Here is a 15,738-nt window from a genome sequence, read left to right as displayed (position 1 = left end):
CAGGTCAGTATCTAATACCATAAAATGATGAACTAAAATAAGAGGCAGCCAGAACAACAGTATTATGAGAGAGAAGCTTTGTCTCTGGTGAATGAATCGTGCCTTTTTATTTACTCATTCACTTAAGCTATAACCTTTTCCAAACAGGTTCTCACCTATATCTGAAAATCCACAGCAATCAAGTCAATAAACAGAAACAGGTGAAGCAAAGATAGAGCGTTGGAAAAAAATAAACCAGTGGGTTATTTGAGAAAGCAGCAGGCATCCCACACAATCTATTAGGTTTCCAACCTCCAAAGTAAACAGCAAATCGTAATCTTTACAAGATTTCCAGGGGCAACAAGAAACGGTCTCCAGCTGCTCAACAAAGGCAAACGGGTTGAGGCATCAGTGACATTTATCTCATGGTTGTAATCAAGAGAACAGACTGCGTGATAAAGGAGATGGCACACCCAATGTCAATGCTACAATAAATAGGATATAAAATTCTGACTGATGGTGCTATAATTTCTGAGGTTCGATCCAAATCTTAACTTCATAAATATTTCAGGAACGGCAATTATGCAAATGAAACAGATAAGCCACTCCCAGATAGTCTGGCTTATCTAAGAGCAAACTTTAGCCAATCCAGAGAATGTCATATCCTTCCTATCATCCTCAGTTAATAACATTTTCACAACAAATGAATCATACATGAGGTACCTTCTCATAACGTAGTCATTACGTGCCAGAAGATAATCTGCCAAATGATTCCCATCTAGGAATTAATTACATTTTCAAAGTGAGGCCACTCCTGGTTAAATACCTTCTACTACCTTATTTCCTGCTGCTTCCCATTTGCTTCTCTGGAGAGAGTTACTTTGTTTTATAAAATGTGAGAGAATATTATTCTTAGGTATGGTTCCCCAGGTAGTTGTTAAGAGCAGGTTTTGTTTATAGGGTAATTCTGAAAAAAGCTATAAACTTGGAGAGATTACAAGTGTGCCTTATTCTATTAACTCATTCAGATAAATATCTGTATTCAAGATTTTGAATACTCCAAGCTCCAAATAATTTTACTTTCTTTTCTTGTTGGGAGAAAAAAACTGCGTAAAGAAGCAGTGTTGTTCTTTCTTTGTGGTGCTGAGAACTGAACTTTGGGTCTCACCACTGCTCTACCACTGACCCATGTGTCCTTCCCAAGAAGCTGTATTTTGTCATAGAGAATCATTCATAGGCTAGAAAACTTTTAAATAGGGTGAGGTCTACACATAGACAAAATATAGCCACCACCATGAGATCTACCAAAGCCCATAAGCCTTGCACAAGGGAGTATTTGTCATATGTTTATTCCAGGAGTCAGTACAGTGACTTTGAAGTCCCTATTGTTTCTGGAGACAGGAGATAGGTATGTTACTGGTAATTAGACTTTACCTGAGGTTCGCAGATTTCCCAGTCCTGTTTAAGCACATCACATCCCTGGTCTGATACCCGATCTGGATGTCCCAATATCTGTTCTCCTGTCTGTTTTGTCTATTTCTGTTTCTCTTCTTCTTGATGAGCTCACGGGCCTCTGGATCCTTCACGGCTTTTCCTCTCTCCTTCTCCCTCTCCTTGTTCTTGCCACGACGCCTGGCTTGCCTGGCTTGACGTGAGTGTGGTACTGAGCATGCGCTCCAGGGCCCCACCTGCAAACTATACATGCTCTCCTCCGCCTCGCAGGGGTTGGACTGGCAAACCTGAAACTCAGTGAGGTTGGGACAGCCCGAGCCTCCAAACTGTGGTGGTGCAACCACGTGTCTAGTGCGGTGCTGCAGGCCGCTGCCACAGGTCCTGGAGCACTCAGACCAGGGCGAGAACTCAGACACGATGCAGTCTTGCTGGCAAGGGATGAGGCAGGCCTGTTCCAGGAGGGGCTTGGGTTCAAAGTACTCGCAGATGATGTCCTCTGCGGGAATGTCTTTGTCCTTCTGGATGCACATTATCTCTCTCACCTGGATGCCTTCCTCCCCCTTCACGCACTCTCTTGCTTTCTCCAGGCTTTTTGAAATCACAGGCTGACACTGATTCCAGGGGCCCAGCCTCCAGTCGTATAACTCCTTGTGCCAGTCACACACTTTGAAACAGTTTTGCTGGTTACTGGGTCTCACAGCCTGCTTGCAGTTCGTATGTAACGTTGTCCAGCCTTCCACGTGAGCACACCAGACAGCCCGTGTCTGGATGCCGCCCGGTCCACAGTCATCTCCCATGCAGCGTCCCCAGGGACCTATAAAACAGCACAAGAGTTAGTTAGCAGGGCTGCAGGAAGAAAGTGACATGCTATTCCCATTTTAGAAAGACGTCTCTAGCCTTAGTACATTAACTTCCCGACATCTTATAAAGTAGGTCCCTGAACGAGACGACTGGAAAGTAACGCTCGTCCCTGAGTACTTTTACAAGAGGAAACTGTGTCAAGGAGTCTATATAAGGTAACAGCTGGGGCAATTTCACTTCTGGCCCTTTTGGGATTACTAAAAGTTTGCTTTGATTCATTTCCTTTATTTCAGGTAGATCAAGATTGTTGCTCATAAAGGGCATCAGAAACTAGTCACAGAGAAAACCCATTACTCTTGTCTCACACCTTGAACTCTGCTTTAGTAAGTGGTAAAGAAAATAGCCCCTCATGAAAGCCTTTTCCTCCAGGCTTTCTCCGCCTGGGCAATTAACTATTTTGCAGAAAAATGCTCTCTCTCACCTGCTTTTTTATTGTTGCAGGCTACATTGGAAGAAGTCTAATGGCCGTGTACTGTGTTGCTGATAGAATTTAAAGTGGAACTTCACGGTAACTAAAGCTGAGAAATCAAAAAAATCTTTTTTTTTTTTTCTCTTAAGGGTACTTGCTGTAAATATAAAAGAAACCTCGGTGAACTATAGAGATGAGTAAAGACATTTAATAAGCTGAAAAACAAAACTTCTCAACAGTCTGACCTTTGTGTTGAACACTGACTTTGACTTCTTTCAATTAATTCATTTGTTAAATATGAATAAGTTGGAATTTTATGGGACACTTGAGTCAATTGTTTGAGTATGAAAGGGGGTTTGCTGTTTGAGAACATTTTTTAAGTAGGCGTGGTCTGTGTTGTTTGTCTGTCTTTCGTTCTTTCTGCTGCAAATAGATTCTTCTCTCACATAATACATCAAACCACAATTTCTACACTCTGTCCTCTTTCCACTCCTCCCAGCTTAAACACCTCCTGTGTCCCCTATTATCCACTCCCCCCACCCATTTTCTTTTCAGAAAAGAGCAGACCTCCAAAAACCAACAAACATGACAAAACAAGATACAATAAGACAAGGTGAAATCCCTCACATTGAGGCTGGACAAGGCAAATAAAATGGAGGAAAAGATTTCCAAGATCAACCAAAAGAGGCAGATACACACCTACTCCCACACTTAAGAGTTCCAGAGAAACACTGATCTAGCAGCTGTAACTTATGTACAGAGGACCTGTATGTACAGAGGACATGGTGCAGACTCATGGAGGCCCCATCTTTGCTGTCTCAGTCCCCGTGAGCCCATATGCGCCCTGCTAAGTTGATTTGGTGGGCCATGTTCTCCTGGTATCCTCAAACCCTCTGAGTCCTACACTCTTCCTTTCCCTTCAGTTTCCCAGAGTTTCAAGTTCAGAGGTCTGATGGGATCTCCGACTTACACACTCTTTACAGGATGTCTGGCGGTGGCTCTCTATACCCACTCCCATCTGCTGCCAGAGGCAGCCTCTCGGATGATGACTGGAAAAGGCACCAAGTCTTATCTACTTCTTTTTCTAAGACAATTCAATACTATTTTTAGGGTGTTTACAAATTCTGGTGTATTAAATTAAAAATACATTTTAGAATTGAGAATTAACACAAAGATCACATAAACACATAATTTTCAAAATGTTGTTATGAAGATGAGGACTTATTGACCTTTGATTGTCATCAACAAGTCCTAAGGAGGTAAGTTTTACATGATAGTCTTAGGGTTCCCTAAGACAGACAGACAGACAGACAGACAGACACACAGACACACACACACACACACACAGAGCTGCTGCTGCTCCTCTTTTTCCTCAGCCCTACTTCCATAAGAAAAGGTCTGGCTTCACATTTATTTTTATTCATGTCTAGATTATGCATAAGTTTTTTTTTTCCGGCAAGATGGTTGAAGGAAGGAAAAAATAAAAGAAAACCATTAAAATAGGCAAAGGACTCATTCTGTGCCACAGAAAAATGGGACAGAAAATGAGTCTGGTTTTCCAAATTCACATCTTGAATGAACAATAACACCAGCTGCATTTTAGCCCCAACTCTTCTGACACTCAGACTCCAATAAAGCCTACATTCAGAGCTTTAGGTTACAATGCTGCCCTCTGTGCAGAACACCATTAGACTACAGGAGAAGAAATGCAAAGAATGCATTTATAGCATCTATGTTTATTTAAAAAATATGTTTCATGATGTTGTCTTTCTTACAAGTGACACAAAATTGTAAACAGAATAGTGAGAGTTGTCTGAAATATTGGGCTAGTCATCTTTTCATTTAAAATAGTAATAGATTTGGTCTATCCCAAGTATTATTTCATTAAATTCATACATAAAATTGTATAAGGATTTAAAATAAATTTCAGAAAATAGCATCCATAGATGTTGATGTTAATGCTTTATAAACAAAAAGACAGTGAATTTGTTGAAAGTGTCAACTTAAAGTACCTAATGAATGATATTTTAATCCTATTTTTACTTTGTCTCTGTAAATTGTCTTCCTAAAATATTTTTGATGATTTCTTACAGACTTGCAAAATATTCCATCTGAGAATCTTAAAGATAAGGATGCATCTTAATAAGGAAACTTTATAGAATGTATAAAACTTTAGGATTAATTTCACATAGCTTTAATTTTAGTTTGTTCTCTCCATTGTGTTTGAATAAAGCTGTTATCCTATTTCCCACAGGAAGGCACAATTATATTAGACTCAAGGCTAAACTACATACTGCTCAGTTGATATTTTAAAGCATGGGTGCCTTGTGCTAACTCTGAAACTAAATCCAGAACCTAAGATAATTTCTCTCTCTCTCTCTCTCTCTCTCTCTCTCTCTCTCTCTCTCTCTCTCTCTTCCTATTTTCTTTCTTTTCTTTCTTTTTTTTTTATTGAAACTGAGTTTCTTTTTGTAGCTCTGGCTTTCCTGGAACTCACATTTTAGACAAGGCTGGCCTTGAACTCACAGAGATCAGCCTGCCTCTGCCTTCCAAGTGCTGGGATTAAAGGCATGTGCTACAAAGCCTGGCTGAGAATTTATTGATGTACCATTATTTTCCATCTTTGACAATAATTGTCAGATTATACAAAATTAACTAATATTTAGTATTTTATTCCTAGAATAAAGCCAAAAGAAGAATTTTGTAGAAAATGTTCATAGTGATGACTATATATAAATGTTCATAGTGATGACTACTATAAAGATGGGTTAATTGGCTTTGCATTCCTTTTCATGAAAAGACATGAACAAAAATTGATTCCCCTCAGATAGGTCACCAATGAAAGACCAGAGAAATGATTCCACCTAAGGCTAGTCTGGTGAACTAATGAGTTCACTGGGGTTACTAACAGAAGCATATGAGGACGACTCACAAACAACTTCATCACTACAAATGTCACTCACTTATATCTCTAGAGTTCTCTGCCCACCTTGCAGACTGCTCCTAAAATAAGCAGATTTCCTCTTGCTAGCAGTCTTGTACAGTTTACATAAGATTAGACACAAGCTATGGTCCTAGAGCAGAATAACAATAGTACGTTGTCTCCAAGGTCCATGATCTATTTAGTCTCAGGTTCTTAGTCACATTAGCAGGGTCAGGCATTTGTTCTGTCTCATGGAATTCTAATTAGAAAGTGGTTAGTTATTCCAAGAACATTTGAATACTATTATTGTGCCAAAGGAACAGAGCAACAAAATGACTCTTAGTGGCATACTGCTATAACTATAGATCAGTATATAACTCATCCCTCATTAGAGAAGTATCTTCTTGCAATTGATGGCTCACAACTACACAAGGTGAAATAGGTGAGAGAGTCTGACGCATAAAGTCCTAAATTGGATGATTGGATGTCTTCTTCAAGCTCTCCTCTCAAGGTTTAGGGTCTTTTGGACACAACAGAACTGATACTCATATGAGCTCACAAAGAGACTGTGGCAGTGTACACCTTAGCACAGAGTAAGTAAACACAGGCTCCCACCCATAAGAAGCTATCCGAAATTGATACCCAATTACAAAGGCAAAATCAGGTTTCTCCAATGGAGTCTCACTGTGTTTATAAACCACACTTCAGCTTAACCCCATGCTCATGAGTGGTTGGTTGACCAAACCAAAATGGCCTAAATGGTCTTTTACAGTTCTTATCCTATTTTGGGCATTCCCTGTCTAATAGATTTTTGCTTATTTATTTTGATTTCTGTTTTTGTGTTTCTGTGGGGGTGGGTTGTGTGTTTGCTTCTTAATTTTGTTGCTTTGTTTATTTGTTTGTATCTTGTCTGTTGAGAGAGAGCTAGAGTGAGAGAAAGAGAGAGTGTTCGAGTGAGAGGGAAATGGAGAGAGAGAAAGAGAGAGAGAGAGCATAAAGTTGGGTAGGTAGGGAGGGAGGATGTGGGATGGGAAAACATGATCAAAATTTATTATATGAATTATTTTTAATACAAAAGCTTTTAAAATGATGAGCAGCAGTTCTGTAAGCATTATAACTTTCTGAGATTTTGGATCATGTTTCCTTACTTTCTGAGTTGTATGCTTCTCCCTCTATTGCCCTTCAGTGAATGTAACTCATAAGCGATAGCTACACAACAGTCAATGAAAATAAGTTATTGAACAACAGAATTTTAAAAATTTCTTGTCGATGCTTTGATGCACAGAAACATATGACATTATTTATTGTAAATCTAACTTAATAAAAAAGTAAGAACATTTTTGATACTCTTCTTTTACACTATTAATTACAAATTTCCATTGTATATATTTACTGTATATAGTCCTGTGATACATAAAGACACTCATATAAGCATACAATGTATCTTTGATTTTATTATTTGGTAGTATTTAATATCATACATACATGTGGACCATCTTTTATTATATTTATGAATATAAACTTTGCACTGACACTAATTTAATAGACAACTAGTTGTATTCGATAGTTTCTATCTCTTTCTCCAGATATTTCAATCACTAAACAAAAGGACATTACAAATGCAAATATGGTTCGCATCCAGTCCAGGTTATTACTAACTGACTTTTCAAAGATAACAATGATCAGTTTTGCATATACTCACTTTGAGAACTAGATAATAGCATATTCCATGAAAATGCAACAGAGAGCTATAATGAACCTAAGGAAAAACATGCATGAGAGTAAATTCAAAAGCAGAGGTGGCAATACAATCATTATTCAAAGAACTCATCCACCTTGCAGGCTCTAACTGCAGTCTTATCTTTTCATTGCACATTGGGTATTGCATTGTGTGCAATTAAGTACTCTCATGAAAGATCCGATTTTCTCCACAGTATACCCAATGAATGGCTGTCTACTTATGCCCTCCAAGCAGTCTTGAAATAATCACGCACTGCCTAGAATGAAGACCACATCTAAAATTGCTCTTGACAACCAAGCATAGTTAACCCAATTAGCCACTCTGTTTCTAAGAGCGCACAAGGTTTAAAATACAGCTTGAAAACAAAGTATGCAAATTCTATTAAGGCAAACACAAGGTTCACTGCCAAGCATGATGTGAGACAGCAACACACAGCATTAAACATCTCTGCACAAAGGTTAAAAGTTAGCCCTACAGCTAACATTACCAGGAGTGAGAAGATGTGGAGACAGGGTGTGGTTTGTATGTGCTTTCTAACAAGAGCAAGAAGAATTTCCCATGGGTTGAAATCTGCTTCATTTCTTTTTGTTCATGATAATTTAGAGGAAGTTGAAATCTAATCGGACAAATGAATAATAAACAGATTTTTCGTTTAAGGCTTGGATACTATCACTTTATGAATAGAAATGTCTCCCTGTGTACAGATTGTAAGACTGTGTTTATTCACTATCATGCCAAATCTGTCTAGGATGTAGGTCAATAAATATGTGTAAAACACTCAGCTTGACAGATTTTATGCAAATCTGGAGAGAAACAGTAGTTCTCTTTTTCTACCAAAAAATAAGTAAAAGCAACTATTTGTATTCCCGAAGTATTTATTCATGAATACAATTACAAAACAATTATTTCCAAGTAGAATGCATTTAAAATTAAGTAACACTGAGACAAGAAAACATTATGCAAATGGTACTTGGCTTGGTTTCCATGCAGCTAGTATATAAAATACAACTGTATACCAACTTTGAAAAACTTCAGAAAAAAATAGATTTTTTTTACTTTACTAGGTAGAATTTTATAACTCATCTTGTATTTTCTTTGTATAATTCAAATTTCTCTGTTTCCTTGGACAAAAGATGAACTACTACATTCAAAATTAGCAGTTGTCTTAACTAGCTCAACACTCTTTTCTATTAAGGCTGTTGATTTTATATGTCAAGGGCACTAGAACAGTAAAAGATTGAGTCCATAAAAGGCTGTGTTATTGACAGGTGGCCACCAACTGTTCTAAAGAGTCTTATAAAAGGTAAACACCATTAAAGGAACATGAGAAAATTATGCAAACTACTCTCCATTCTTGTTTGCTATAAAACTCTTAAATGAGGCAGGTTCTTATTTGGCTAAATCCATCTGCATCTTTCAAATGAGACAATATGTTTTCCCTCTTGGAGGTGATTCTGGACTAGCATGTCCTGCTTAGTACAAGGTCAAAGAACATTTACTCAGCTTTATAAGGCACCGATTCACATGTCTTGTTTGCTATAAAGTTATGTTTTCAAATTTACAGATAGCAAAAGTGTATCCTTTTGGTTTTTACTAAAGCAGAGCGTGTAAAAAATATATGTAATTGCTGCTATATAGAGAATGTCTCAATCCTAAATGACTTCATATGTTGTTGTTAACCAACCTACTGGGCAATTATATTAATCTACATATCTAAACAGGATTAGAATTAATTTGTTTCATAATCGTCATTTACATCTCATAATGTCATACAAAATAATTTCATTTCACTATATACACACAGAGTTAACTACACATAGTTACTTAATCTGCTTCTCTATGTTTATACCTAAGCTCTGCCTTGCTCCATCACCGTGTCATGGCTCAATTGATATTCTCCCAAGGGACAGCTATTTTCCAATCAGTTTGGTATTAGAAAGAATACTAAGATGAGTGTGTGGTAGGATAGACATACAATTTGGCTCAAAGCTTTGGAATTTCCAGCTCTTCTACATGATGTGCCCATGGAAAGTGTACCAATTAGTCCTGCTAATGGCAATTTATAAAAACATCCCTCTCTCTTCTCTATAACTGTTGCTCCAAATGTGGATTCCTGCTGGAGGAGTTCTATGTTTGTTTCACCTTCTACCCACACTTGAGTATTTTCACTCCAGTCCTTTGAGTACTGCTATCTCCAAGAAAGTCCTGAAACTGTCTCTGAGATTGCCAGGATCTTCTTCAGAACCGAAACACAATCTTGCTTGCCCTGTGCTCATTGAAACATGCTGAAAGGTTTGCTGTGAAAAACAGTTGTTTGTGCTTCAGTTGTCTGTCTTGAAATATTTTCATAGCCATAAATGCACAGGTCCTCTGTGTATATGGTATGGCTATTAGCTTGCTGTTTTGGTGAACTCCTTACTTAAAGAGTAAGGGGACTGCTTACTCTTCTCTCTGCTCTTGGGACTCTTTTCCTCCTATTGGGTTGCTTTATACAGCCTCAGGATGAGGGCTTTGGTCTTGCCTTATTTTATCTTGTTTTGTCCTGTTTGATTGTTTTCTCTAGGAGGCAAGTTCTTTTCTGCAGAGGCAACAGAGGAGTGGTGGACCTGAGAAAGAGGAAGGTAACAGGGAGCTGGGAGGAGTGGAAGGAAGGAAACTATGGTCATGATGTATTGTATGAATACATTTGCTTTAAAAAAGAAGAGGAGAAGGAAGTGGAGGAGGAAGAAGAGAAGGAGAGCTCATAGCTCTTTAACTTGAATTTTAATTTTATTAAATTTAATTTAAAGTGTACCTCTCAAATGACAAATCAGTTTGGTGGATAAGGAACGATTACCATGGAAGTCAAATGTGCTTTCATCTTCAATAAGTAATTAAACTCCCATAAAGATTATAAGAGTATCAAATTAAGTGTTTAAAATTAGAACACACTTAAATCTGATGAGAAAAGGAATGAAAACTAGGAACTAGAAAATCTGTTTAACAATTACTAAATACAATTATCTATTTTTAGGACCAACCGTGTTTGAGCCTTTTTGAGAAAATTACTCAGGCTTCTGGGCTCTGGGTTCTATTTTGATAAAATACAGTATAAAATGAGTTATACCATTTATTCCCACCATCTCATGAAAAATAAAATGTCATTACAAGGAAGTAAGTACCTTTTTCTCATGTAAAAAGATTCACACTTTATGTGACAATATTTTACAGATCCTCTTGCCTCGACTTTCTAAATTTTTTTATTACAGGAATTTATAATTATGCCTAGTCACAGCAATGATACTCTTGTTAAATTACTCTCTAGTAAAGCAAATAAGAGAGTCAAAGCATTTGGCAATTTAAAAAACTAAAATTCATGTTGTAAACTGATATTTTTCAATAAAATATATAGAAGTCCATCCAATCACTGCACTCCAATAAATGATTACTGTAACAGTTTTTGTGCTGAGTGATTCACACACAGACATACACATACACAGACACACTTGAATATCTATATCCTATATCTATATCGTCTATCATCTATCTCTATCTCTATAATCATCTATATATCTCCTCACTGCTGTTTAAGCAAATATCTAATACAAATAAATTTGAAGAAGTTATCTTTTCTTTGAACTATTCATAAAATTGGATGACATATTTTCCAATAGTTTTATGTGTTTGTAGTTCCATCTTTTAGTCGATGATATATTTTGAAACCCAGTCCAGTGGAAACTCCTTGGAATCCATGAAGATGTCCCTCATGAGAATTCCTATTAATGGAGGACACGGATTCTGAATTGACCATCTTGTGTATGCTCAACAACGCTTGTAGTGGTGGGACTTGGTTGCATTTGGGTGAGTTGTTGGCCAAGGAGTCCAGTGCAAATCCCTAAACAACCCAGGCTAATGCTAGGACAGAAGATTACTCTCTGAAACCTGACAGTGGGTGTGAGGATTGGGGGATTGAAGTGGAAGCGGGAGGGCTCTGGGTGGGGGAGGGGAGGAGTTGTTGCAGTGGACAACAACCACACAGCTCATTAAATATAGAGAGGTAGAGCTGTGCCTGCACGGAGTCTTCACCCCAATGTTCTAGACTCTTCGTCATGAGAAAGTACTCTGCAAAATATGGAAAGAGAAACTTGGCCACTAACCCAGGCACAAAACCCTCCACCTATAATCTGTCCTGCCTGCAGTATGTGCTGAGGCAATGGTGGCCCAGAACTTGTGGGAGTAGACAGCCAATGTTTGGTTTAACTTGAGGCTTACCCCATGAAAGACAGTCTGAGCTCTACACTGCCTCAATAGCCAGGAAGTGGAGATTGGATAGCTCAAAGACTTGGGATAAAACCAGACATGACTAACAATAACAACAACAACAACAACAACAAAAAATCAATGAAATGATTTCTAATATTATTCTCTTGTGCTCAAAGATGGTGCCTTGTCTAATTGACATCAGAAAGGCTTCCTCTGGCAGCAGAGCTGCCCATAGCATCCCTCCCCGTAATGCTCAGGGAACCAAGCCAGAGTGTGAGGAAAGACTATAAGAGTCAGAGGGGATGGAGAACAGCAGGAGAATATGGCACACTAGATAGTGTTCATATGGACTCACAGACACTGAAGCAACAAGCATATGGTCTGTATGTGTCTATACCAGGCCCTCTGTTTATAAGCTATGGCTGTTAACTTGGTGTTTTTACAGGACTCCTAACAATGAGAGCAGTCGTGTCTCTAACTCTTTTGCCTGCTCTTGAGACTCTTTTCCTCCTAATGGGTTGCTTCTCTGATCTCAATATAAGGGCTTTTGTCCCATCTTCTTGTGTCTTGTTTTGTCCTGTTTGGCTATTCTGTCTTGGAGGCCTGCTCTTTTCTGCAAAGGAAAAGGAGTGAGAGAGGATCTGGTGTAGAGAAGGTATGGATTGAGAGGAGTGAAGATAGAGGAAACTGTGATCACAATGTATTGCATGGGAGGATATTTTGTTTTTAAAAGAATTAAATATACAAAAAATTATGAGCATCCACAGTATAAATTCCTGATGATCTAGTGATTATTAATCAAATTTTAAAAAGCATTTGTTCTCTTCTATTTATTGAAAGTAGAACTTGAAGAAAAGGCATAGCTTATTTTAGCATTATTTTACAGCTATAGAATAGGCACAGAGTAACACAGTAATGGGGGATTAAGGGAAAGTCAATGCAAATATGTGCAATTAAATTATCCACTACAGGTGGCTGATTTTGACTCCACAGATTTTCTTCATGAATGCTTCATGAAATGCATTATAGAACTGCCTGTCAATCCACAAGACAGAAAAACTAAGCGGTTGCTTTTAGACTTTTCTATTAGTTACTCTCCTTAATATCTAACAGAAACAACTTAAGAAAGAAAGGGTTTATTTGGGCTCACAGATTGAGGGTACAGTCGATCATAGTGGGGATGGCATGAAACCTACCGGTGCCATGACACCTCTAGTCACACAGTCAGGAACCAGAAAGTCATACATTCTGGTGCTCAGTTTGCTTCTTTTCTCAAGTTTTGTAAGCATGGAGTTTCCCTCTGGAGTTGTCTTCCAACATCGTAGAATTTAAGACTTTGGTATTCCCAAAGTGGCTATTGGAAAATTATGTTTGTAATATCAACAATGTTTCACCCTCCCTCTCTGTATGTGTGTGTGTGTGTGTGTGTGTGCATGTGTGCAAATGCATGTACATGCTCATGGATCATGTCTGTGCTCTGTGTATTTTTTTATATAGGTACCTATAAATTTGTGTAACTTATAGGCTGAGATCAATTCTGGGCCTCTTCATTTATCTGAGTCTCTTCCTCCATCACTTTCTATGTCAGTTTTTTGAGATGGAGCCTAACACTGAAACAGAAGTTAACTAATTTTGCTAGGATGCCTGGCCAATGATCCCATGGATTGTCCTACCTCCACTGTTGTGCTTGATATACACCTGGGTACTGGAAAAAAAGCTCAGGTGTTTATGTTCATGCAGTAAGCACTTTATAGGCTGAGTTACTTCCCCAGACAGGCCCTTGAAGTTTAATAGTAAAGCCTCGGCCCAGTGCTTGGTCCCTCACTTGCCCCCTCACCTGCTATGCTCCCCCCAGCCCCCAGAAATGCTTTGACTACTCATGGTCCAGATGAGACCAGTGTACCAGGCATTGGCTCCTCATCTCACTCAGGCCTATGCCAAAGATGTAAGTTCTGGTGCAAATGTTCGAGCCTTAATGCTTTAAGGTGAAGACCTTTTAGCCGATGCTGTAGCTGTTACAGTGATGCCAAAGGGCAGCACTTTGATCACAGAATAGAGCTGAGGAAGTGCTAAATAAACAAATGATGGGGTCACTGTTGCAAAGTTAATTGAGTTAAGGGATAAATACAAAGTATTGGGGCTAAACTTGTTCAGGATATTGCCAATAACACAAATGAAGAGGCTGGGGATGGCACTTCTGCTACTATTATTCTGGCACAGTCTATTGACAAGGAGGGCTAATCTAGTGGAAATCCAGAGAGGAATGATGTTGGCCAATGATGCTGTAATTGCTAAACTTAAGAAACAATCTAAATCTGTGACATCCCCTGAAGAAATTGCTCAAGTTGCTGCAAGTCCTGAAAATGGGGACAAAGACATTGACAGCATCATTTCTGATGCAGTGAAAAAGGTTGGAAGAAAGGGCATCATCATAGGGGAGGATAGAAATGATGAGGTAGAAATTATTGAAGCATCAAATTTAGTAGAGGATACATTTTCCTATATTATATTAACATATCAAATGGTCAAAAAAATGTGAATTCCATGATGCCTATGTTCTCTTGAGTGAAAGAAAATTTCTAGTGTTCAGCCCATTCATTGTATCTGCTCTCGAAATTGCCAATGATCATCAGAAGCCATTTGTCATAATCTCTAAAGATGTTGACAGAGAAGCTCTAAGTACACTGGTTACCAACGTGGTCAAAGCTGGTCTTCAGGTTGTAGCAGTCAAAGTTCTAGGCTTTTGGGACAATAAGAAGAATCAGAATAAAGATATATCTATTGCTACTGGTGGTGCCATGTTTGGAGAAGAGAGGTTGAATCTAAATCTTGGAGATATTCAAGCTCATGACTTAGGAAAAGTTTGAAAAGGTCATTGTCACCAAGATGATGCCACGCTTTTGAAAGAAAAGGGTGACAAATCTCAAATTGAAAAATGTATTCACTGAGCAACTAGACATCACAACTAGTGAATATGAAAAGGAAAGCCTGAATGAGCAACTTGTTAAAATTTCAGGTGGAGTACTGTCCTACACTTGGAGGGACACGTAACATGGAAATAAATGAGAAAAAAGACAGCATTACAGATGCTCTCAGTGCTACAAGAACAGCTGTTGGAGAAGGCGTTGTTCTAGGAGAGGGCTGTATCTGCTTCTGTGCATCCTAGCCTTGGACTCATTAAAGCCTGCTAATGGAGATCAGAAAATACGTATAGAAATTATTCAAAGAGCACTCAAAATTCCTACAATGACAATTGTTAAGAATGCAGGTATTGAAGAATCTTTCATAGTTGAGAAAATTCTGCAGATTTTATGGGGTTATGATGCCATGTTTGGAAACTTTATCAACGTGGTGGAATACGGAATCATTGATCCAACAAAGGTTGTAAGAACTGTTTTACTGGATGCTGCTGGGGTGGCTTCCTTGCTAACTGCAGCCAAAGTTGTAGTGACAGAAATTCCTAAAGAAGATAAGGACCCTGGAATGGGTACAATGGGTGGATTGGAGTGGGTATGAGAGGTAACATGTTGTAACTCCTAGTATTGTGCTTTGCCCTTATCAATGAACTGTAATAGGAAGCTCAAGGCAGATTCTTTACTGATAACTTCAGAGAAGTCACCTGAAGAAAATGAATGAAGAGAAGGCTGGCTGATCACTGTAACTGTCAGTTATTGGTTTCCATTGACAATGTATAATAGTTTACTGTTGACAATTGTATATTCCTGATTCTAGGTGCAAGAACAATATATCAGTGTCCTGCTTTCAATTTACATCAGTTCTGTTAGTATCAGAACTGTATCGATGGGTCACCACATGAGATCAGAAACAATCTTTTTGTGGAGAGTGGGAACAATTGTGTACAAAGCAGAGAAGTATCCAATTATGTGACAACCTTTGTGTAATAAAATTCTGTTTAAAGTTTTAAAAAAACAGTAAAACATCATTTTGTTCAGTACATCCTAAATAACTTTCTCCAATAGTACAATTTTTCTGAACGTGTCTCTTTAGTAAGTTATATTACTATTATAATTAAGATATCTGCTTTTAGATAACGAGATGAGTAGGAATACTAGTGGCTTTTTTCCCCACTGTTATTGTCCACTGTTGCATCTTTTTACTATCACATATATT

At 38.2% G+C, this 15,738-nt stretch overlaps 1 protein-coding gene and 1 pseudogene across 1 annotated transcript in view; one reads left to right on the top strand and one right to left on the bottom strand.

The window, feature by feature from the left end:
- Thsd7a (thrombospondin type 1 domain containing 7A) overlaps positions 1 to 15,738 on the bottom strand; it is a 385,076-nt gene that overhangs the window by 218,168 nt on the left and 151,170 nt on the right. Inside the window, exon 2 of the mRNA XM_076913691.1 lies at positions 1,414 to 2,245. Coding sequence (XP_076769806.1) covers positions 1,414 to 2,245 — 832 coding nt within the window. The remainder of the gene's footprint in view (positions 1 to 1,413; positions 2,246 to 15,738) is intronic.
- LOC143434482 (60 kDa heat shock protein, mitochondrial pseudogene) lies at positions 13,487 to 15,123 on the top strand (annotated as a pseudogene).

The sequence above is a fragment of the Arvicanthis niloticus genome, chromosome 15 (genome assembly GCF_011762505.2).
Source record: "Arvicanthis niloticus isolate mArvNil1 chromosome 15, mArvNil1.pat.X, whole genome shotgun sequence".
NCBI lineage: Eukaryota > Metazoa > Chordata > Mammalia > Rodentia > Muridae > Arvicanthis > Arvicanthis niloticus.
The sequence above is the reverse complement of the archived record's forward strand: the minus strand, read 5'-3'. Positions and strand labels throughout refer to the sequence as shown.